At 40.2% G+C, this 24,065-nt stretch overlaps 1 protein-coding gene across 4 annotated transcripts in view; it reads left to right on the plus strand.

The window, feature by feature from the left end:
- Positions 1-1,483: 1,483 nt before the first annotated feature.
- The window catches only part of zgc:158464 (uncharacterized protein LOC791139 homolog), a 147,708-nt gene continuing 125,126 nt past the window's right edge, over positions 1,484-24,065 (plus strand). For all 4 annotated transcript variants that reach the window (XM_067419491.1, XM_067419493.1, XM_067419492.1 and 1 more), the window contains exon 1: positions 1,484-2,019. In XM_067419491.1, the coding sequence (XP_067275592.1) occupies positions 1,594-2,019 (426 nt within the window). In that variant the 5' untranslated portion in view covers positions 1,484-1,593. The remainder of the gene's footprint in view (positions 2,020-24,065) is intronic.

The raw sequence follows: 24,065 nt of genomic DNA on the forward strand, positions 1-24,065 counted from the left end.
GGCGCAGCGGGCGGTTAAAACGGGAGGCGCAGCGGGCGGTTAAAACGGGAGGCGCAGCGGGCGGTTAAAACGAGGCGCAGCGGGCGGTTAAAACGAGGCGCAGCGGGCGGTTAAAACGAGGCGCAGCGGGCGGTTAAAACGAGGCGCAGCGGGCGGTTAAAACGCGAGGCGCAGCGGGCGGTTAAAACGAGGCGCAGCGGGCGGTTAAAACGAGGCGCAGCGGGCGGTTAAAACGAGGCGCAGCGGGCGGTTAAAGCGCGAGGCGCAGCGGGCGGTTAAAACGCGAGGCGCAGCGGGCGGTTAAAACGCGAAAACGCGAGGCGCCCGGAGCGCAAAAGCAGCGCACATAACGCTCTCTGCCAATCGAAATACCTTCAAAAAAGGCGCTTCTCGCTGCAAAAACGTGTTCTGTGTGATCGGGGCCTTAGAAGGTTCTATCGGTGCTATCTGGAACCCCTAAAAAGTTTTATTTAGAACTATTTTTAAGTGCCAAAAGGGTTCGTTCTTGTCATTATAGAACCGTTTTAGCATAAAAGGAACTTTTTGCGCTCTAGTGGTAATAAACAGAACTGCATGTGTCTTGTGGAAGAACATTGCAGCCGGATCTACTTCTCTCTGTCTGTGTCTATGGCGGATCACGCAGGGGCTGTGCTCCTCCGCAGCGGTACCGACCAGTCTGGTCTGAAATAGTCCCAATATAAACCCTTATTATAAGTGTATCATAATGATTCAGGGTAAGACAAAAACAAGGTTTGGAAAATGGATTCATGTTGTACATTCTCATTATATAATTTTTGTAAATCTTGAACACAAAAAAAGTGACAGACAGCAGCTTTAAAGAACCTTGTACACTGTAAAAAAAAAAAAAAGGCCTCTCCAATTGAGAATCTTCTATTGATGGGTCACATCTAATTTTTTTAGTTGGCCAAACTGAATTTCAGTGAATGACATCAAATCACAGAAATTCAATTTGGCCAGCTAAAAAATGTAGATGTGACCCACCACTAGAAGATTCTCAATTGGAGAGGCCTGACATGTTTTTTACAGTGGGTTCCAAACACGTAGCGGCGCTAGAACCTTTTCTTATAATGTTATAATAGTGTATAATGTGCATAGAGTTCAAATGGAGTTATGACAGGTCTAAAGTGTATATTGCTCATTTTAAGGCAGTTAGATCTTAATCTCACGAATGATCTCTGGCTCCTCTGACACTCAACACAAAACAAATGGATTCAATAATGCACTTTCACAAATGTCAAGTAATAATGTATTATGTGATAAATCTACAGTGATAGCGTGCCAGCACATCACACACGAGCAGTCTAACACATGCAATGACAGTATTGGGTTTTGTTTTTTTAGAAGAAAAATATTTCTTGTGCCTTTCAATGGCAGAGTACACCGATAGGTGGCAGTGAGTGTTCTCAGGTATAATTTCCCAGTGTGTAGCTCAGCTGTCACACACACTCTCTCAAAACACACACACACGCGCAGAGTTTCTCCAAACAGAAAGTGAACAGGGGGCATTTCACAGCACTCGGACTGAGCCTGGATAAATCTCGCGTCTTGAGTTTTGAGCAATGCGCTGGCAGCATGGCCAGATGGTTCAAGGAGCACCTGGGTTTCAAAACCACCAAAGCCCCGCCACCCGCGCCTCCGAAACCGGACTACCGACACTTCCACACCGCGGTCTCCGCCGCCGCCGCCGCCCCCGCGCACCTCCTCCAGCCGCCGCCGGGCTCCGGGCTGATGCCCGCGCAGCCCGACATCCTCACCGCCTACAAACTCCAGAAGGAGCTGGACTTCGAGGACCCGTACACGCCGGGCGGAAACATGCCCTTCTCCACCGGACTGAGCTCCGCGGGCTCCGCGGGATACGGCTCTCCGAAGCACCGACTCATCAAGGTGGAGACGGGCGAGCGGAGCGGCTCGAGCTCGGGCAGCAGTAGCGGGGTGACCGCGGTCAAATCCCCCGGTTCTCCGGAGCCCGAGAACGGCGGCAGCGGCAAGCCGGAGAAGGTAAGACCGACGTGCGCTTTACCTCCACAGGTAGAGCCGAGCGGGTGAGCCGCGCTCCGGTCCAGCAGCTGCTGGACATCTGACAGAAAACCGCGTTTTTGGTTTATAACTTTTTTTCTCCCATTAAGCTAGTTCAATAGGCCTATTAAATAAAAATATTAGCTATTTATTTGAATCATTTTATAACGCTAACTTGTCATTTTTTACATTTTTATAAAAACTTAATTTTTTGTCAGGAATTTTGAGTTTTAACACTTTTTTTCATTAATTAAGTTAATTCGACATTAAATTAAAATTATAACAATAACGTCATTTTTTTTAAAAAAAAATTCAGGAGTTTTTTAGGTTTAACTTTTTTTTCATTAAGTTAATTCAATATTAAATTAAGACATTAACTAATTTATTTATTTATTTATTTAATCATTTTATAACGCTAACTTGTCATTTTTTTTTGTAATGAAAGGATCATTAAATAGTGTAAAATGGATTATTTACTGACGCCTCTCCAGTAATGGTTGGACTGAAGCTGTGGTGTGTGTGTGTGTGTGTGTGTGTGTGTGTGTGTGTGTGTGTGTGTGTGTGAAGGTTTACTCCTCCAGTGTCCTCCGTGTGGAAATATCTGTGTCTGGCATGCTCTGTAAGAGTACAGGAGATGAGGTCTGTGTCATAACCGGTCAGACGAGTTATTTTATTTCGGTTACGAGTGAGGACATGGAGTAAACATGGCTTATTCTGGATGCTTTAGATGGACAATCTTCATAGCACTCAGTGTGCATTATATCACATATAAAAGTGATCTCCAGAAGACATGCTGTCCCACATGAGAATCAAACCATACAGGGTAAAACACCTGTGTTAGAGCTGTCATGAAGTTTACATTAAGGGGACACACACACACACACACACACACACACACACACACACAGCCCCTAAACCTACCCATCACAGGAAACATTCTGCATTTTTACTTTCTCAATAATCCTGTCTGCTTTATAAGCCTTTTGAAAAGTGGGGACCGCTGACTGGTTCCCACAATGTAATACAAACACACACACACTCATTCACGCATGTTGTGAGTGTATCAGTGTAAGTGTTTCCGTCAGCTAGAGCGACCGCAAACGTGTAACTCTCTCAACACTTCCTCTGCTCTTCATTCCTGACACACCTTTACCTGCCAGGTGCGGCCTGTGCGGTGTTTAGTGGAAGTTTATGATGCAAGCTTCAACAGATGCTACACACACACACACACACACACACACACACACACACATACACACACATACACAGACACACATACACACGTTTGTTTTTGTGACCTATGGGGACTCTCCATAGGCGTAATGGTTTTTATACTGTACAAACTGTATTTTCTATCCCCTTACACTGCCCCTAAACCTACCCATCTCACACACACACACACACACACTCTGGCCCTATACCTACACACACACACACACACACACACACACACACACACACACACACACACACACACACACACACACACACGCTATCTGCTTATCTGCAGCTATCGCTCTGCTCTGAGAGTTAGTGAGTGTCGTTAGTGAATGACATGCAGTTGTTACTGTCCTTCTCCTTCTTGCTGAGCTGATCAAAGCGAGACGTCAGGCGACTGACTCATCAATAAACGCCGCGGCTTCTGGGACGGCTAATTAAAAGCAGCGTAACGATTCGAGCTGTAGTTTGATTACTGCGGTCAGCGAGGCCTGACGCTGGTGCTGGTCAGCTCGGTTATCAAACGCTCAATCACTGAAGCACAAGCCTGATGAAGGATCTGCATTAGAAACTGCTCCAGTGGTGTGTGTGTGTGTGTGTGTGTGTGTGTGTGTGTGTGTGTGTGTGTGTGTGTGTGTGTGTGTGTGTGTGTTGTGTGTGTGATGATCTGTTCATCACGGCTCCTGTTAGTGGGTGGGATATATTAGGCAGCAAGTGAACATTTCGTCCTCAGAGTTGATGTGTGTGAAGCAGGAGAAATGGGCAAGCGTAAGGATTTGAGCGAGTTTGGCCAGATTGTGACGGCTAGACGACTGGGTCAGAGCATCTCCAAAACTGCAGCTCTTGTGGGCTGTTCCCGGTCTGCAGTGGTCAGTATCTATCAAAAGTGCTCCAAGGAAGGACCAGTGGAGAACCGGCCACAGGGTCATGGGCGGCCAAGGCTCATTGATGACCGTGGGGAGCGAAGGCTGGCCCGTGGGGTCCGATCAAACAGACGAGCTACTGGAGCTCAAACTGCTCCACAAGTTAATGCTGGTTCTGATAGAAAGCTGTCAGAATACACAGAGCAGCTCAGTTTGTTGTTCTTCTACATCACGTGGATGGCCGGGTGTGTGTGTGTGTGTGTCTTACCTGAGGAACACATGGCCCCAGGATGCACTATGGGAAGAAGGCGAGCCGGCGGAGGCAGTGTGATGCTTTGGCCAATGTTCTGCTGATTTACATTGGAATAATATTTCACTGTTTTACTGTATTTTCTGATCAAATAAATGAGCCTTGGTGAGCAGAATTTTTTGAAATGTTCAGAATTTTGTTATCTAAGTTTTGCTGATATATTAGTGTCTGTATTCTTGTCTCATGGACGGCTCTTAAAGGGACCCGGTGCTGGACTGGCGATGGTTTGCCGTCGTGTCTACCATCATAGAGTCATTAGCTGGCTTTATTCTGCTCGTACCGAACGCATCGACCGGCACACCAGGATGTCCGAGTGCTTTGAAAAGGCCAACTAATGTCTTAATTACTGGACAAGTGGATGATAATTATGTAAATGTTTCCTAATGCTGAGAATGCCGATATCTGTGTCAAGGGTTTTGTTATCTTGATTCAGGCGTTCGGTTCATTCGGTCATTAGAGACTCTTAGAGACACCGGTGCGAATATCCAATCAGGGATAACAGAGAAGATATTTTGATATTGTGAAAACACTAATTTCATAGTTTGTATTTTATATAATGATACGTATGTTCAGCCGGGGGAATATAAGGCCGACTATCTGCTGGAAAGCGGATCATATTCTCCTCTGATTTCTTTGTTCTTATTGTGTGTTGTTGTTGATGATTATGAGACCTTCTCAGCTGAGAGATGATCAATTATGGTTTCATAGTAGTGCTAATTAAACACACACACGCGCACACACACACTCACTGTCACACGCGCGCACACAGACATTCTTACGCACTCATAATCTCACTCATACACACACACCATACACACTCATGCTTGCTTGCATTCTCACACCATACACACAGACACACACACACAGCCCCTAAACCTACCCATCAGAGGAAACATTACTTTCTCATAAAAACTCCTCCTGTGTGATTTATAAGCCTTTTGAAAAGTGGGGACCGCTGACTGGTCCCCACAATGTAATATAAACAAGGGCACATGCTCTCTCTCACACACACACACTCAAGCTTTCTCGCACACACACCACACGCATGCATATGTACACACACATACACTTACTCTCACTCACACACACTCACGCTCGCTTGCGCGCACACACACACTCACGCTTGATTGCACACACACACACACTCACGCTTGCTTGCTCACGCTCACACACAGGTAAATTGCTGAAGGACTTCTGAAAGTGAATTACTGAATGATAAACAGAAGATAATGAAAGCACAGTAGCACACACACACACACACACACACACACACACACACACACACACACACACACACACACCGTGCCGTGACCTTGTCTGCGCTCAGCGTGTGTCTGCTGTTGTTCTTCTCTAAACTAACTTCAGGTTAAATATTCCCCTCGGCCCGGTGCGCTTCTCAGAGGCTTCTGGATTACTGAGTTATTGATGAATATAATATTGATCATAAAGACACTTCAAGTCAGACCGTGAGTCTTCCAGGAGACATGCGTAACAACACCAGTGTGTGTGTGTGTGTGTGTGTGTGTGTGTGTGTGTGTGTGTGTGTGTGTGTGTGTGTGTGTGTGTGTGTGTGTGTGTTCAATCTGCAGGATTGCTCTCATCCTTCCATACAAATGTGTGTCGTATGCATTAATTTGAACCAGCATCATTAATATTGGCAGTTAATTAGCATCATATATTAATATACACACTCAATTCAATTCTTTGTAATGACCTTGAAAAGTTTCTAATCTTAAGATTTATGCTCAAATGCTTGACATTTATTTTCTTGGCTCAGGTATAAATTTTACTTCCATTTGTGGCATTTATTAATTTTGGGAAACGTTTTCTTTTCTGCAGCCGTTTTAGAGAAATGTTATATTTTGTGCCTGTAGTGAAAGAGTGGAGTCCTTCAGATGATATGATGCCGTTATTCATTACCAGTCGCTTTCTCTTCATTGGTCTGAATGCATTCTGCGGTTCGGTTATGTGTAACTATGGTAACTGTGTGTGTGTGTGTGTGTGTGTGTGTGTGTGTGTGTGTGTGACATATGAGGACTCAAATGTGTATAATGCCATGGGTATGACACAGGTATTACAGGAGAGGGTGTAATATGAGGACATTACCCATGGCCCCACTTTACAAAAGGCTTATAAATCACACAGGAGGAGTTTTTATGAGAAAGTAAAAATGCAGAATGTTTCCTGTGATGGGTAGGGTTAGGGGCTGTGTGTGTGTGTGTGTGTGTGTGTGTGTGTGTTGGGTAGGTTTAGGGGTAGGGGCAGTGTAAGGGGATAGTAAATACGCTTTGTACAGTATAAAAACCATTACGCCTATGGAGAGTCCCCATATGCCACAAAAACAAACGTGTGTGTGTGTGTTTGTGTGTGTGTGTGTGTGAGGTTTTCCTCTAATTGAACAGGTGAGCGAGGCAGTTGACCTCACTGAAAGATAAAAGCATCACATTTATCCACTGGAGTCTGAATGAACACACACTCCCACACACACACTGATGTTTAATTAACCATCACACTGCAAGTCTTTCGAGAGCTGCACACACACACACACACACACTCACACACTCACTTCTGATGTATTATCACACACTAGCAGTCACAGTTTGGAATAATTAAAACTTTTAAATGTGTTTTTGGTCTCTTCTGCTCCCCAGGGCTGTGTTTAAACGCAGTGGAATATTATTAGGATGTAAAACAGATGTTCTTTATGTGTGAATATATCAGCTCATATCAATATAGTGGCACATCCCTAATTATAATCATAACTTTGCTATTATATTGATTAGTGAAGGATCATGTGACTCTGAAGACTGGAGTAATGATGATGAACTCAGCTCTGATCACAGGAATAAATCACACTTTAATATATATTCACACAGAGAACAGATGATCTACACTGGAGGAATATTTCCTCAGTTTTGATCAGATTAATGAGCTAATATTTGATCATTTCTCCTGACTGGTGCTATATGCATCACGTTCAGGTGAGAATAGGATCTATAATAAAGATCTTACTGACATTAGGACAGATTTCTCTATATAGTACATGGTCAGAGTAGCAGATAGTCTCTCCCAAAAATGAGAAATGGACAAATTGTCCCAGTGTTTTGATATTCTTGATATAGTGTGACAAAAAGTGAAATATTTTTGCCTTTTTCTAAGGTTTGCCTTTGCAGTCTTATAGCGCTCGTTAAATGTCAAAAAGACAGAGATGGCCAATTAAATCAAAGTAGGCGGGGCTTAGATGGTTAGTTCACCCAAAAATGAAAATCGATCTTGATCCGAATCATGAATCGTTTCACTGACTCATAACGGTTCGAATCATGAATCGATTCACTGACTCACAATGGTTCGAATCATGAATCGATTCACTGACTCATAACGGTTTGAATCATGAATCGATTCACTGACTCATAACGGTTCGAAGCTTTGTTCTGAAATCGGCCATCACTATATAAGTCGTTATTTAGTGTTTTTGCGCACTAACTCTATTCTGGCCTCTTCATCAATGATTGTAGAGCCGCTGTAGTGAGATGGGCTTTGTAACGACGTCTTTAGTGCCTTTATGGGTCTTGAGAGAGGAAATGACATTGGTGTCAATGAAGGCCTTTCTGAGCCATCGGATTTCAACACTAATATCTTCATCTGTGTGTGAAGATGAGCGGAGGTCTGACGGCTGGCCAACCACAGGAGGAATTAATGACAGGATTTAACTAACCCTTTACCTGTCCACTGAAGACGAGACGCTTTAGTTTTAGCAGTGAAACATAAACACGTAATATATCCGACTGTTTTACGATAGAAGTGTTCAGCGGCTGACAGTAATGTGATGCCAGTTTCACCATTTTGAATTGAAAATATGCAATCATTTCATCAGCTTCATGGAGAAAACCTTGACCGGTGTCAATCTGAGACCGGTCTTGGGTTTGGCTGACGGGACCTCCGTGAAGTTGGGACCCCATAAAGCGAAATAATCCCCAAAACTATGCCATTCGTTTGAGATGATTTGTGCCGCACGAACGTTTGTGCTGTTTTGGTCTTTGAGATATTAAACATAATTTTGTTTGTTTGTTAGACGTCAATCTCCGCCCCACGTGGCTCCAAACAAGTGCCATTCATTTGTTCTCGATTTGTGCCCTTAAAACAAACGCTGTATCTATTTTCCTTGAAAAAAAAATAATGTTTAATATCTTGAACACCAAAACGGCACAAACGAATGGCATAGTTTTGGGGATTATTTCGTTTTATGGAGTGCCAACTTCACGGCGGTGACAGGACAGTCCTTACTGTTGGGCCAAAATGTTCATTTTAATCAGAGCTGGACAAACTACACACACAACTTCATTACTGGAGTAAAAGTACAGAAGTATTTATTTTCAAAAGTACTTAAGTATGAAAAGTACATTTCCTTCTTTATGTCGCCGCATTATTGTATTATAGTTGTATAAATGCACATTATGCCATCATGGTTTAAGCCAGTCAGTGACGCTCCATCTGACACACTAGCAGACGACTAACTTAAACTCATTTAAATACTTGTAGAAAAGTTACAAAGCTGCTGTCACTTTAAGGCCGAATGCACGGATCCAATACACTGATACACATCTGATATTCTCACACTGTTCACCTTCACTGAAGACAGAATCAACTTTGTTTATGTGAATCCTCCACTAAATGAGCATTTGGACATCCGTCTTCTTCCGTCATTTTGCTCTAAACTATAAATCAGTGTTTAATAAATGCTGTGAAATCATTGAACTTCACGAGACTCTACAAGAGTGATTCCTGAAAGGCTTTCTGCAAAAACCCAAACACCTTTTAAAGAAGAAAAAAATCATCACTGACTTTCAAAGCTGCGACAGAAACGACTTTCCACTTCGAGGACCTTGATAGAAATGTAGTGGAGTAAAGAGGACGATATTTGTCTTTCAGATGGAGTGAAGTTAAAGTCAGAAGATTACAGAAAAAATAATACTCCAGTAAAGCACAGAGACTCAAACAGTGAACTTCAGTACAGGACTCGAGTAAATGAGCTGAGTTACTGTCCAGCTCTGTTTAAAGCAGAACGCTCTGGGGTTTAAGCTCTACTGATGCTGGTTTTTATCCGGTTTCGGTTTAGTCGGAGTGAGAGCAGAGACTCCAGCTCTAGTGCTGGAAAATAGACGTGAGCTGAGCTTCAGGATTGAGGAAGTGCTCTCTTCCTGACAGGAAGTGTTTACAGCTCCTGGCAATCCCTTTCGACGGGGCAAGTCCGATCTTGTGCTCTGAAATAGAAAGGGAGCGGCTCACACACCTCCAGCCTCTCCGATGGTTTACGGATGACAGCGCTGACGCTTCGGCTCGTTAGAAACCGATTTTTCCCATGATCCTCGTGGGCTGAATGTGAGCTGGAAAGCCCCGTGTCGTGGGGTGGTTGTGGGTCTCCACCCATCTGGCCTCATTGGTGGGACGACGGAGCCGTAATGGCCGCCACTGGCGTTTCTCCAGGGATCAGCTGAGGTCATGCTGCTTCCGCCTGTAATCAAGAGATCCGCGCTGACCGCTCTCACTCCAGGACGCTTTTCCTGTCGTATACAACAGCGGGAGTCAACCTCACCGACAAATAATGCATCTCACTACTAAATATGATCATGAAGAAAATGGACACTTTACTTATATTATACAAAGCTTTATAAAGATATTCATAATACAAGTTATAATGCAATATAAAGATATTCATAATACACATTATAATGCATTATAAAGATATTCATAATACATGTTATAATGCATTATAAAGATATTCATAATACACATTATAATGCAATATAAAGATATTCATAATACACATTATAATGCATTATAAAGATATTCATAATACACATTATAATGCATTATAAAGATATCCATAATACACATTATAATGCATTATAAAGATATTCATAATACACATTATAATGCATTATAAAGATATCCATAATACACATTATAATGCATTATAAAGATATCCATAATACACATTATAATGCATTATAAAGATATTCATAATACATGTTATAATGCATTATAAAGATATCCATAATACACATTATAATGCATTATAAAGATATCCATAATACACGTTATAATGCATTATAAAGATATCCATAATACATGTTATAATGCATTATAAAGATATTCATAATACATGTTATAATGCATTATAAAGATATCCATAAAACACGTTATAATGCATTATAAAGATATTCATAATACACATTATAATGCATTATAAAGATATCCATAAAACACGTTATAATGCATTATAAAGATATTCATAATACAAGTTATAATGCATTATAAAGATATTCATAATACATGTTATAATGCATTATAAAGATATTCATAATGAACATTATGATGCATTATAAAGATATTCATAATACATGTTTTAATGCATTATAAAGATATTTGTAATGCACGTTATAATGCATTATAAAGATATTCATAATACATGTTATAATGCATTATAAAGATATTCATAATACACATTATAATGCATTATAAAGATATTCATAATACATGTTATAATGCATTATAAAGATATTCATAATACATGTTATAATGCATTATAAAGATATTCATAATACATGTTATAATGTAATATGTAAGAGATAATCCATGGCTAGCCATGCATTAAAGGATTTTACTGCACGGTGTAGAGGTGAAGAACCGCCTGACGCGAAGCAGAGGCCTCTAGGTAACCACCTAAAAATGTACTTTCGCCCCGGCTCTCCCCAATATATAAAATATAATAAATACAAATTATAATTCAGTCTTAAAAAAGGCTGCATGTTCTTTATGAAAAATATAATTTCTCATTTTTCATCATAAACAAATACACTACTGCAACTGATGCTTAAGTGTGTGTGTGTGTGTGTGTGTGTGTGTGTGTGTGTGTGTGTGTGTGTGTGTTTAAATATGCCATCTTATATTTGAGCATAACAGTTCTATCTCAGTTTTCCCTCTAAAATTCAAACCTGAATCTGTTGGCGAGAGAAAGGGCAGGAGAGGTGAAAGCAGATTGTATTTTGTCGAGCGTGTCCTCTAGTGTTTAATCTGAATATCTGTGCTGTAATAAACGTGCTGTAATCTGGAGAAGGGCGCTTCAGTTAGCGATGATACGGAAGCAGAACAACGATAAGTGCATCCATCTTAATGAGAAGATCAAGAATGTGTTATAGGGATAGGTCAACCCAACATGAAGATTAGCCCATGACTTCCTGTCCCTCAAGTCATCCTAGGTGTGTGTGACACTCTTCTTTCAGACGAACACAGAGTTTTATATATAAATGTCCTGACTCGTACAAGCTTTAATAGCAGTGAATGGGAGCCCAAAATTTGAAGCCCATAAAAGTGCGTCCAGTTTTTTAGGAGTATTGTGACGACACGAACACTAATGTTGGTTCCCGTACGGAAGCTCAAGCCTCTAACGGAGTTCAGGAATACTGGCACTGATATAGAGAACAATCTCTTCACCGCAACAGCACACACTAAACACAGATGGACACGGAGGTGATCAGAAGAGGTGCTCTATTAATATTTAATGGAATATTAACCCACTATATGTATATATGTGTATGTATATATACTAATATTAATTATTAAAGTGTGGTGGAGGGTTTGGGTGTTACCTCTGTTCCTCTGCTCCGCTCAGGGCTGTGATGGATGACTCGTGGCACATGATCAATGGCTCCACTAACAACTTCTCCAAGTGACATAAAAATCACTTTTGCTTGCAAGCGGTGCGAAATTCCACTCACTCTTATAAATGTGTTCTACGGAGGCTTAATTTTGATCTCTAATAAATTAGATTAGGAGTTACGGTCAGGGAGAAGGGAAACGTTGATTATACATGCAAGTACTCGCTTACATTTGAGTAAATTGTTTTAATTTTTATAAATTATATGTTTTTTTAAATAGTCATCCAATCTTGAATTTAACCTATGATGCTGTTTTAATCTTCTTTCTCCTTTTGTACATAGTTAGACTAAATAACTGTACAATTGGTATGGAAGCAATCTTTATTATTACACTCTAAAGAATGCTGGGTTTAAAACAACCCAAGTTGGGTTGAAAATGGACAAACCCAGAAATTGTTTTTTTTTTGTATGGGTCCGTTCACTGGGTTCTAACAACCCAATGTCTGGGTTTGTCCATTTTCAACCCAACTTGGGTTGTTTTAAACCCAGCATTCTTTAGAGTGTAGCAATCTCTTTATTTGTTATTTATAAATATTATTAATTTTTTATTAACATTTTAGTTAACATTTAATTTTTAATACATTCACTTAATTGTCCATACTCAAAATATTTAAAGTAAATGTTTTTTTTATCTTTACAAAATAATTTATGTTTTATGCAATTATTTTAATCCGAATGGCATTACAATACTAAAAAACACACAAACATGATCTACACTCCGCTAAAGGATTATTAGGAGCACACACTAATGCTGTGTTTGACCCTTTCGCCTTCAGAACTGCCTTAACTCTCCGTGGCATTGATCAACAAGCTGCTGAAAGCATTCTTTAGAAATGTTGGCCCATATTGATAGGAGAGCATCTTGCAGTTGATGGAGATTTGTGGGATGCACATCCAGGGCATGAAGCTCCTGTTCCACCACATCCCAAAGATGCTCTATTGGGTTGAGATCTGGGGACTGTGGTGGCCATTTTAGTTCAGTCAACTCATTGTCATGTTCAAGAAACCAATCTGAAATGATTGGAGCTTTGTGACATGGTGCATTATCCTGCTGGAAGTAGCCATCAGAGGATGGGGACATGGTGGTCATAAAGGGATGGACATGGTCAGAAACAATGCTCAGGTCGGCCGTGGCATTTAAACGATGCCCAATTGGCACTAAGGGGCCTAAAGTCTGCCAAAAAAACATCCCCCACACCATTACACCACCACCACCAGCCTGCACAGTGGGAACAAGGCATGATGGGTCCATGTTCTCATTCTGTTTACGCCAAATTCTGACTCTACCATCTGAATGTCTCAACAGAAATCGAGACTCATCAGACCAGGCAACATTTCTCCAGTCTTCAAATGTCCAATTTTGGTGAGCTTGTGCAAATTGTCGCCTCTTTTTCCTATTTGTAGTGGAGATGAGTGGTCCCCGGTGGGGTCTTCTGCTGGTGTAGCCCATCCGCCTCAAGGTTGTGTGTGTTGTGGCTTCATCAATGCTTTGCTGCATACCTCGGTTGTAACGAGTGGTTATTTCAGTCAAAGTTGCATAACATTACATTTAACGTAACAAACAGATAATAACATGTAACGTAACATAACAGGTAATAACATGTAATGTTATATAAGACGTCACAACATGATGTAATGTAATGCATAATGTAATAACGCAACATGTGACGTAACAACACGTAACATAACAGGTAATAACACACAACGTAACGTGACTTAACATAACACTTAATGTGATGTAACATAACAGTTAATAACACGTAGCGTAATATAACACGTAACAATATAACGCGTGACATAACACGTAACATAACAGGTAATAACACGTAACGTAACACATAACGTGATGTAACGTTACGTAATATAACACGAAACAACATAACGTAACAACACGACGTAAAATAGCATTTACTGTAACAACATGTAACGTAACAATGTGTAACATAATTCGTAACGGAAAAACAGGTAATAACACATAACGGAACACGTAATGTAATGCAACACAATGTAACATAACACATAACATCACACGTAACACATAACACGTGACGTAAAACAGCATGTAATGAAATGGGTTATAACATGTAACCTAACGAGTAATGTAGAATAACACGTAATGGAACAACAACATAACACGTAACAACATAACATAACCGTAACATAACAACATGTAACAAACATAACGGAACATAACACATAACGTAACAACAACATGTAACATGTAATGTAACAGTGTAACACGTAATACAACACATTGCGTAAGATAACATTACATATATGTTTTGGGTTTGAAATATAATCCTGATATTTCTTGAATTTCAACAGATCCACTAATGTTCTATTGCAACTGATGCAAAAATAAATGTAATGCACACAATATATTCTGAAATATCTAATAATAATCACAATAAAGTAAATAGTATGTGTTACACTGATCCAAAATGTCAGTAAAAGTGATTTTGCAGCGATTCTTCTTCTTCAGGCCCTTCGGTGGAAACCTGAAGTGTGTGAAATAAGGAAGGATCTGACAACATGACATCATTACACACACACCACTTTCTAGAGCCAAGCGGCGTATTATCTGTACGCATTTCGAGCTTCTGCTTGTATGTCTACTCCGAAATTAATCATTGTGTGTGTGTGTGTGTGTGTGTGTGTGTGTGTGTGTGTGTGTGTGTTTGTGTGTATTCACAATGTAAATGGATTTATAAACATACTAAATTATGTTTTTTTTAAAATGTAAAAATGCAGAATGTTTCCTGTGATGGGTAGGTTTAGGGGCAGGGTCTGTGTGTGTGTGTGTGTGTGTGTGTGTGTGTGTGTGTAAACCAATATGCCTGTGGAATGTCCCCACATTTCACAAAAAAAAGAGTGTGTGTTTAAATACACACGCAATTGCAAGGTGATGTAAGTCAATGTAGGCCAAACGCTGCTGATAAACACGCTAAAAAGCGATTATGCGTCTTGATAGCATACCGAAATGGCACACGAATTAGCGTGTCATACACACACCATTTGATGAGATCAGTTGAGACTGGAATGCATCAGGCCCTGAATCCGCTTATCAACATCCGGATGAGTTTCCCAGGTTTACAGCCTGTGGATTGTGCCTCATATCTGGTGATGTTTTTTAAACGACCCTACACACATTAGGCTACTGTATAACCGCGAGTGTGTTTGGTGTGAAGCAAACATTTGGTCTCGGCTGTGATTTGCTGTGCCGGCTCAGCGCGGCTCAGTCTCTTCTCTCTCGGTTTGGCTCTGAGTGTCCTCATGCTGGGGTCGATTGGCCCCTCAGCGGGCCCTTCTCATTAGATTTGATCGCTGCTTTACAAAGTGTTACCGGCAAAAGCACAACAACAGCAGAAAGGACCCGTTTGAAACGGCCCTTAATGCAATCGTGCCGCTCAGCCTCCGGTCCGATTAGGTTATCCAGCGCTGAAGTCCCCCCCACCCTCTTTCTCTCTCTCTCTCTCCCTCTCTATCTGTCTCTCTCTTCCCTCTCTTCTTTCTCCTCCTCCCTTTATTTTCTGTGCTTTCAGCCTCCGGCCATGGCACTTTGACAGCCGGGATGGTGTTATCAGGAGAAATGTCAAGTCGGGATATTTCCAGAGGTAGGGATCGGCTCGGAGCAACAAGCGCTGGAGTAATTTGAGCTATGTGAGAAATTACAGTTTGTGGATCCGAGTAAAGATTTTAAAGGGATAGTTCACCCTAAAATGAATATGTGATGTTTATCTGCTGACCCTCAGGGCATCAAACATGTGACAACATGATTTTTAACTCAACCATTGCTGTGTGCCGGTCATAATGATGTGAATGGGGAACAATTCTATGAGAGTAAAACAAACATGCTTAGAGAACACACACACACACCCTGCTGCTCCTGACGACACACTGATGTCTTAAGACACGAACCGATCGGTTTCTGAGAGAAACACAACAGTATTTGTTATTTTTTTTACCTCATATCAGACGAATCTCATCTAGTGTTCCCATCCGCTATTACTGCCGTCTGATGATAAATGATAAATGATATACTTTTATTACACTAAATTATATATATATATATATATATATATATATATATATATATATATATATATATATATATATATATATATATATATATATATATATATATATATATATATATATATATATATATATATATAAATGATTGTGAGGCCCTCGCTCCCTCACTGAGGCTTCACTAACACAGACCGGGCTAAATATGAAAATAACTCTACACATTCTTGCTATCGCTGCACTATAATTAGTCTTTCCTTATTAATCTTTTTAATTACGGAGAGTTCAATGTTCTCAAATGCATGTGTGTAAAACAAATATTGAGCTGTTTTTGATGTTAACTTCCCAGCTTTGTTAGTTTCATATGCATTATGCAAATATGCCACTAGTTCAGATTGTATTTTCCATTGGCATTTGCATAAAATATCTTCATTCATAGTAAAATGTGTGCTAAAGAAGTTCGAATGCGATTTTAAAATAAATCGATTAATAAGTAAATTCTCAGCGTTTGACTTCGTTTGAATTATGCAAATATTTTTACATTTTAAAGCAAACATTTTTAGTGCAGGTTTTGAGACGTTAGGGGTGCCTCGGTGTGTCTCAGTGAGATAATGCTGTGGACTCAGATTGACTTCAAGGCCGACCTTGGCATGTTTCCGAGCCAAAGCTGTCCAACATTCACTACGCTCTCCGTCTGGCTTCACATGAGAGATTGAAATATGGCTCAAAATCTCAATCTGTCCTCTGTTTGATGCTTGTTTGTCCTTGCTTTATAATACGACCATATTTCCTCTCCTTAAAGGGTTAGTTCACCCAAAATTGAAATGTATGTCATTAACATAATAACAAATGATTTAGTCCGAGAGCGTATGCAAGTGTATGCACACTATACTGTCCATGTCCAGAAAGGGAATAAAAACATCATCACAGTAGTCCATATGAGACATCAGTGGGTTAATTAGAGTCTCTTGAAGCATCCAAAATACATTTGGGTCCAAAAATAACAAAAACTACGACTTTATTCAGCATTGGCTTCTCTTCCGCGTTTGTGTTCAATCCTCAAATAAAGATTCAAACGGTTATGAGTCAGTGAATCATCAGTGATGTTTTTATTCCCTTTCTGGACATGGACAGTATAGTGTGCATACACTTGCATACGCTCTCGGACTAAATATAAAATATCTTAAACTGTGTGTGAAGATGAACGGAGGTCTTACGGGTGTGGAGCGACATTAGGGAGACGAGTTAATGACAGAAGATTCACTTTTGGCTGAACTAACGCTTTAAGCAGAGGAAATATGGCCTTATTATATGTCGTCTGTATGATGCGTGTTTGTCCTTGCTTTATAATAAGACCATATTTCCTCTGCTTAAGCTTCGGGCGTTTGGCTTGTGCCAGGTAATATTAGAGACATACCTGGACGGTGTAATCCACTCACTCATTCATCTGCTGTCCATCTGTCACATGATAATGAAGGCCATTGGCTCGGTTCAGAATGACGTGATTAATAAACCAGCGTTATTTCAAGTTGATACAATGAAGGAAATTGGTTTAATAAATAGAAACTCAAAATATTATTGTATCTGAACCACATAAAAAATTTGATAAATCATGAAAATAGCACTATTTTGGCATATTTCACTGCGTCATCAGAAATAAAACAAACACACTTACCCAATATTAGCTCAAATTCTTAATTTCAATGAACTCAAAATTTGAAGGCAACCAGGTCACTCTTTTCCTAAATGATGTTTTGCAGTGCATTTACATTTACATTTACATTTATGCATTTAGCAGACGCTTTTATCCAAAGCGACTTACAACTCAGGAGAACAGGAAGCGATCCGTCAAGAAGAGGCAACGAAACACAAAAAGTGCCCTAAATACTAAGATTTGTACACTGCTCAGAGTAGCAAAGACCAGAAAAGGAAAGAAGAAAGGAGAAATAGAGGGGGAATTTTTTTTTTTTTTTTTTTTTTTTTTTTTTTTTAATGTAAGATTAAGTGCTCATGGAAGAGATGAGTTTTTACCTGTCTTTTGAATGAAGCGAGTGATTCTGTTGTGCGTATGGAGGATGGAAGATCGTTCCACCAACCCGGAACAATGAAAGAAAAAGTTCGAGAGAGGGATTTCATGCCTCTCTGTGATGGTACCACAAGCCTTCGCTCATTAGCTGAGCGAAGGCTTCTGGTGGGGGTGTAGACGCGAAGGAGTGAGTCGAAGTATGCGGGTGCTGCGCTTGTGGAAGATCCATAAGCAAGAGTCAGGGCTTTGAATTTGATTCGGGCAGCGAGTGGTAGCCAATGCAGAGAGATGAATAGAGGTGTGACATGAGCCCTTTTGGGCTCATTGAATACAAGACGTGCTGCAGCGTTCTGGATCATTTGCAACGGCTTGATTGCACAAGATGGAAGTCCAGCCAGAAGCGCGTTGCAATAGTCAAGTCTAGAAATGACCAGGGCTTGGACAAGAAGCTGTGTTGCATGCTCCGTAAGGAACGGTCTGATTTTCCTGATGTTGTGCAATGCAAACCTGCATGACCGAGCCGTTAGGCTTGGGCGGTAATACGGTAAAATGGTATACCGCGGGATCTAAAAATAGCAACGGTATCAGTTTCAATACCGTCAAACCGTCAAAAAAACCAAAAAACAGATCAACTTACATATTGCTGATCAACAATTATTAAATATTTAATAAGTTGAACTAATTAAACTATTTACATATTAAATACTATTTATTTATTAAATGCCTAAATATGTGTATGCGTTGTTGTGACAGCGTGGATGAGAAAGAGAGAGAGAGAGAGAGGGGAAAAGACGGCGAGTCGGGCACTGAGTTATTATCGAAAAAGAACACAACTTCTGCAGTTTGGAAGTATTTTGGGTTTTGACGGTAAATACAGACGAGGCAATTTGCAAATTGTGCAACAAAAAGATGACCGCGAGAGATGGAAATACCTTGAACCTAAGGGCGCATATCCGAAACCACCATCCACTCACTGCTGCGTGGATGAAAAACCGAGCGCACCCTCGGACTATGCTGTAATATTGCCGAAGTCTTTTGTCACACAGCTGGCAATGTAAGCAATAAGCATGAACTCCACAAAAATCAAGTGGACATGGGACTCACAAAAAAAAAAGTCAATTGTCTGACAATTGTCTCATAACGGTAAGCATAAAACGTGCAGAGAGTTTCTCAGGGGCAGGGGCTCAAATGTAAAAAATAAAATAAAAATATAGGCCTATATATATATATATATATATATATATATATATATATATATATATATATATATATATATATATATATATATAAGCCAAGCCAACAGTTTGTTGACGCTGTCTGAGCCTTACATCATAATGTTTTAATTATTCACGGTAATACCGTATACCGAGGTAAAATAGGGAGGAGGTTTGACGGTATCAAAATTTGGATACCGGCCAAGCCTACGAGCCGTCTTCGAGATGTGGTCTTTGAAGGACAGCTGGTCATCAAAGATTACTCCAAGATTTCTGACACGACAGTGCAGTCCGTGCACGCTGAGAGCTGACGCACAGAAGGGAAGAGCGTGTTATGCTGGTGTGCACTGTAGTCTCTGTGATGGTTTCTGGTTTTAGCTTCAGTCCGTGTTTCGTGTGGTTTGGTTTTCTCTTCCGTCCTCTGTAAACTCTGGCTCTGATGAGGGAGTGAACATGGCAGTCTCTGAAACAAAATGGCTCTGACTCTCCGAAGAATCCTCGTGCTGTTGTTTCTAAAATCCATCATTGTGCCGCTAAAGTTTTTGATTAACGGGGATGTTTTGCGGGATCTTTATCTGTGGTAGGAAAAGGAAGTGCATGGAGTTTCTGCTCATGCTGGGCCTGATGGAGGAACAGCCTATAATTACACCAGAAGATGATGATGGCTTCTGTGTGCCTGCTTCGCTACAGCCCCCTCATACCTTAAACTTAGACAAACGCTGGCTTTCCAGCAAACTTACTTTTAAAATCCTAATTGTGGGTCTTAGGTTATGTCGATTTTTTTTTTCTTTTTTCTCTTCTTCTCTGTTTGATGTTAAAATACTTCTTCCTTTCCCACTTTTATGTGAAGAAACAGGAATAATTAAACCATTTGTAGGTCGACTTTTGGAAGTCATTATAAACACTTCGGTGTGTGGAGCCGTGACCGGCCTGATCATTTTTAGGGTGCGATCACATGTTTGTCTGAACAATGGAGAGAGCTCAGTGTAGATTTTCAGTGTGTTAGGCACAGTCAGAGAACATTTGACTAGAATATCTATTAAAGCCACGCAAAGACTTCAAAACAAACACGCCACGGCTGGAGTAATATCATCCTCATCCTCGGTGTCTGTCAGAAGAGTGGCAGCAGGACAGATGGCACTGAGAGAGTTACAGTTGTGGAGGACTTTTACATGTGAGAGGCATTCATCAAAATGGACGTTGATCAATTACAGATCTCATTGGTTGACTTGAATTATTCCCTCTTATGGTCAATAATTAACCTCTTCTGTAGAGTAGATGATTATACGTTTACCTGGTTTGACAACTGTAAGTCATTAGCATTGAGTTGATTAAAACAATTGTATTTGCAGAACAAATGGCCCAAAGCACACACACTAGGAGACACAATAGTGGGGAAAACTTTTTTTTTTTGGTGGGATATGCAAATAATTTCCCCAGATAACCTGAATAGCTCTATTTAGAAACAACATTTTTCGAATGAACATACATGTTTAATATTGCCGGTTCAAAATAAGTGCAGCTCAGCCAACAGCATTTGCGGTATAATGTTGATTACCACAAAAATTCCTGTTGAAAAAAAAAATCATGATAATAATTGACTCAATCCTATTAAAAAAAATATGTGTAAGGATATGGTGAGGTACTGATAGTGAATGTGGCAGATTTTTAATGCAGAATCTTAAGAGTTTCAGATTAAAGGATTTGTTTGCATTATTTGATTATTATACTGGCGTCGTGTCTGGGGTCACATTGTGCCGTGTGTATGCCAGGGCCCTAAACTCCTATGACCAAACGCCGGGTGACTCTTCATATAGCATGCATTCATATGACCAAACAGCACACACTTACGTCACTAACAGTTCCTAATGTCCTGGGTTAAACCCTACTCTAGTAGGAGATCATTTAACTCCCACAAGATCCAAAACCAAGAGACATGAAAACATGATAGAACGCTGTAGTAGTTACACTTTACAATTTACACTTCACCGTGAATGGTGAGTTAACAAGGTTTATATAAGCTGTGTCTCATTTCGTTAAATTTCGAAGGCTGCGTCCTCCGGAGGACACGTCCTGTGTAGGATGCAGTATACGGAGTGTCCTCAATCAGAATTAAACGAGACGTCCTTCGTAGGACACACAGGCAGGAAGTATCATGTTACTATGCCAACACGTTCAGCCTCGCTGCGCTCTCACGCCAGTTTATATGAATGAAAATTATTTATAACTTGAAAATGACTATGAAATGTTTCTTGTCTTGACAGCAATGTACTGTTCTAAACGTTTAAAAAAGCACTAAAGCGTTGTAATCCTGTTAACCACAATCATCTGTTTGAGGTAATAGAGCTTAAAAATAAAAACAAGCTTGAACTTACATTTTAAACACCACACCTACGCTCGCATGTATATCTGGCAGTGTTGCCGTTTTTTCATATAATATAAAAAAATATTTATGACGGTTGTTAACGGCGACACAAAGAATTGTGGGTTATCTCCAGCCGTGAAGGACACACCCCATGCACACTCCGAATTCCTGTGAAAGAAGGACGCATTCGAAGGTCGCGTTTGGAGAGTCCTACTCACTTTTTTGAAATGAGACGGCCTTATGACGTATGCAGCCTTCAAATGCGACCTACGGAGGATGCAGCCTTCTGAAATGAGACACAGCTATAGACTGAGGTGATGAGGCTAATGACACACAGGTGTAAACAATGATGGCTGATGAGTCAGGGCAAAGGATTATGGGTAATGAAGTCCAGAGTGGGGATAAATATTGAGGTGAAGGAGCCCTCTGGTGGCGATCAGAGGGAGCCCCAGAGGCCTGATTTGTGACACCGAGCTTGCTCTTCTCTCTTTTCTCATCACAATCACATTGGAAAGGCATTTATTTTCAATAAAAATTAGGAAAATGTTCTAAATGTGGAAATAAAGTCCCAAACTAAATGTTTAATAATAGGGCTGTGCGATATTGAAGAAACATGTGATGTTAAATAATGCGATATTCGATATGCGATACGATATTGCTATTAGTGTGCAAAATCTATTTAAATTATTATATTTAAAAACTGAGAATGATACCATTTGTGTTTCACATTCTCTCTGGGAAAAGAAAGCATCGCTACAACTTCTGAAAGTGACCAAACATTGATGTCACAATTCACGTTCACGTTTCAGTGTGTGTGCCAGACAGCACGAGACTAAGTTATTGTTTTTCACAAATTATTGCGTTTAATAACTATTTTTAACGTCAAGAAAGTCACATTTTCACAATGTTGAAGTCGCCTATTAAAATCATTCAGATATTGCGTACCGTTGCGATGTATACATTTGGGATATTTTGATAATTTAGATATATTGCGATAATTTAGATATATCAATATACAACACAGCCCTAATTATTAATAATAAAAGCATTTATTGGTTAGGGATAGGTGTAAGGAGGGCCTTCATTGTCCCATTCCATTTAATAATTTAAATAAAAATAATAATTGACACTGTTATTATTGCATCCTGTTAATGTACAACAATACTGAGGAGCAAATAGTATGTATCTGTCAAAATAAATGATACATTACATCTAATTACTATTAATATGGCAAGGAACTGCTACTTTTATATGGAGATTTACTTTTGTAAATGGAATATATCACTATTTTCACTCAGTAAATAGACTCCACAGCTATTTGTGCTTTCTAGAAGTAAAATCATTCCCAGTTCCTGTGGAGTCAACATCTAGAAGCTATGATCCTCCGGTGTGAAAGCCCCTAAAAGAAATGAATCTGGTGTCCGTATTGAGTTCTCTTTTGTGTCTTCTTACACTTAAATGGTTTAAAATCGCGTACATGTTTAAGCTGTCAGGACCTAAAACACACGCAGCCTATATGATGGTTAAACTTTGAATCCCTGTACTTGACTTTGCACATGCTGTGATGTGACTATCACAGATACACATCGTGACATCACGGCAAAAATTATATATGTCACACGCAGTGAAAATAAAATAAAATGCTGTAGGTCCCGGAACGGAGCCGTGTGGGACACCACAGTGTAAAGTTGCTGGAGAGGAACACACACTTTTAAAACGGGTAGGACTTGGTTACGTTAAGCAGGGCCGACCCTGTGCTGTGGTAGTTTCTAACTTACCCGAAATATCCTCCGATAAACATGAGTCAGACAGTTGTGGCTGGGACGTTGTGGTTTCCTTTCTGTGTGTGGCTGAGGTCTATTTGTAGTTCTTAAATTATGGTAATGCTCCTGTCTTTCTTTTAGCCACAAGCCATAGAGAACAATTACAGAGACTCACTTCCAAAACACACACTGACTTTCTACAAAGAATGTTAAATATGTGAGACGAATGGCACTTGTTTTTGAGGACAGAGTGAGCCGTGTTTCGTCTGCTGTGTTTGTTTTTCTCCAAATGTTTGTTTGTCTCGTTCGGTGGATGTTCTGCCCTAAGAGGAAAACAGAGACTGGTCCAAACTCAGAGTCCAAGCGTCCGCCAAGGCCAGCGCAGCAGATGGCACAGTCATCCCAACTCTTTCCTTCGTGCTCTGGGCAAAATCATTTCTAATTTCAAAACGCAGATAGTGTTATTATGCTCAATTGAATTATTCATCTAACTTTGGGAGAGGATGTTATATCACAGCTTCC

The sequence above is a fragment of the Pseudorasbora parva genome, chromosome 16 (assembly GCF_024679245.1).
Source record: "Pseudorasbora parva isolate DD20220531a chromosome 16, ASM2467924v1, whole genome shotgun sequence".
In the NCBI taxonomy this organism is placed as follows: Eukaryota; Metazoa; Chordata; class Actinopteri; order Cypriniformes; family Gobionidae; genus Pseudorasbora; species Pseudorasbora parva.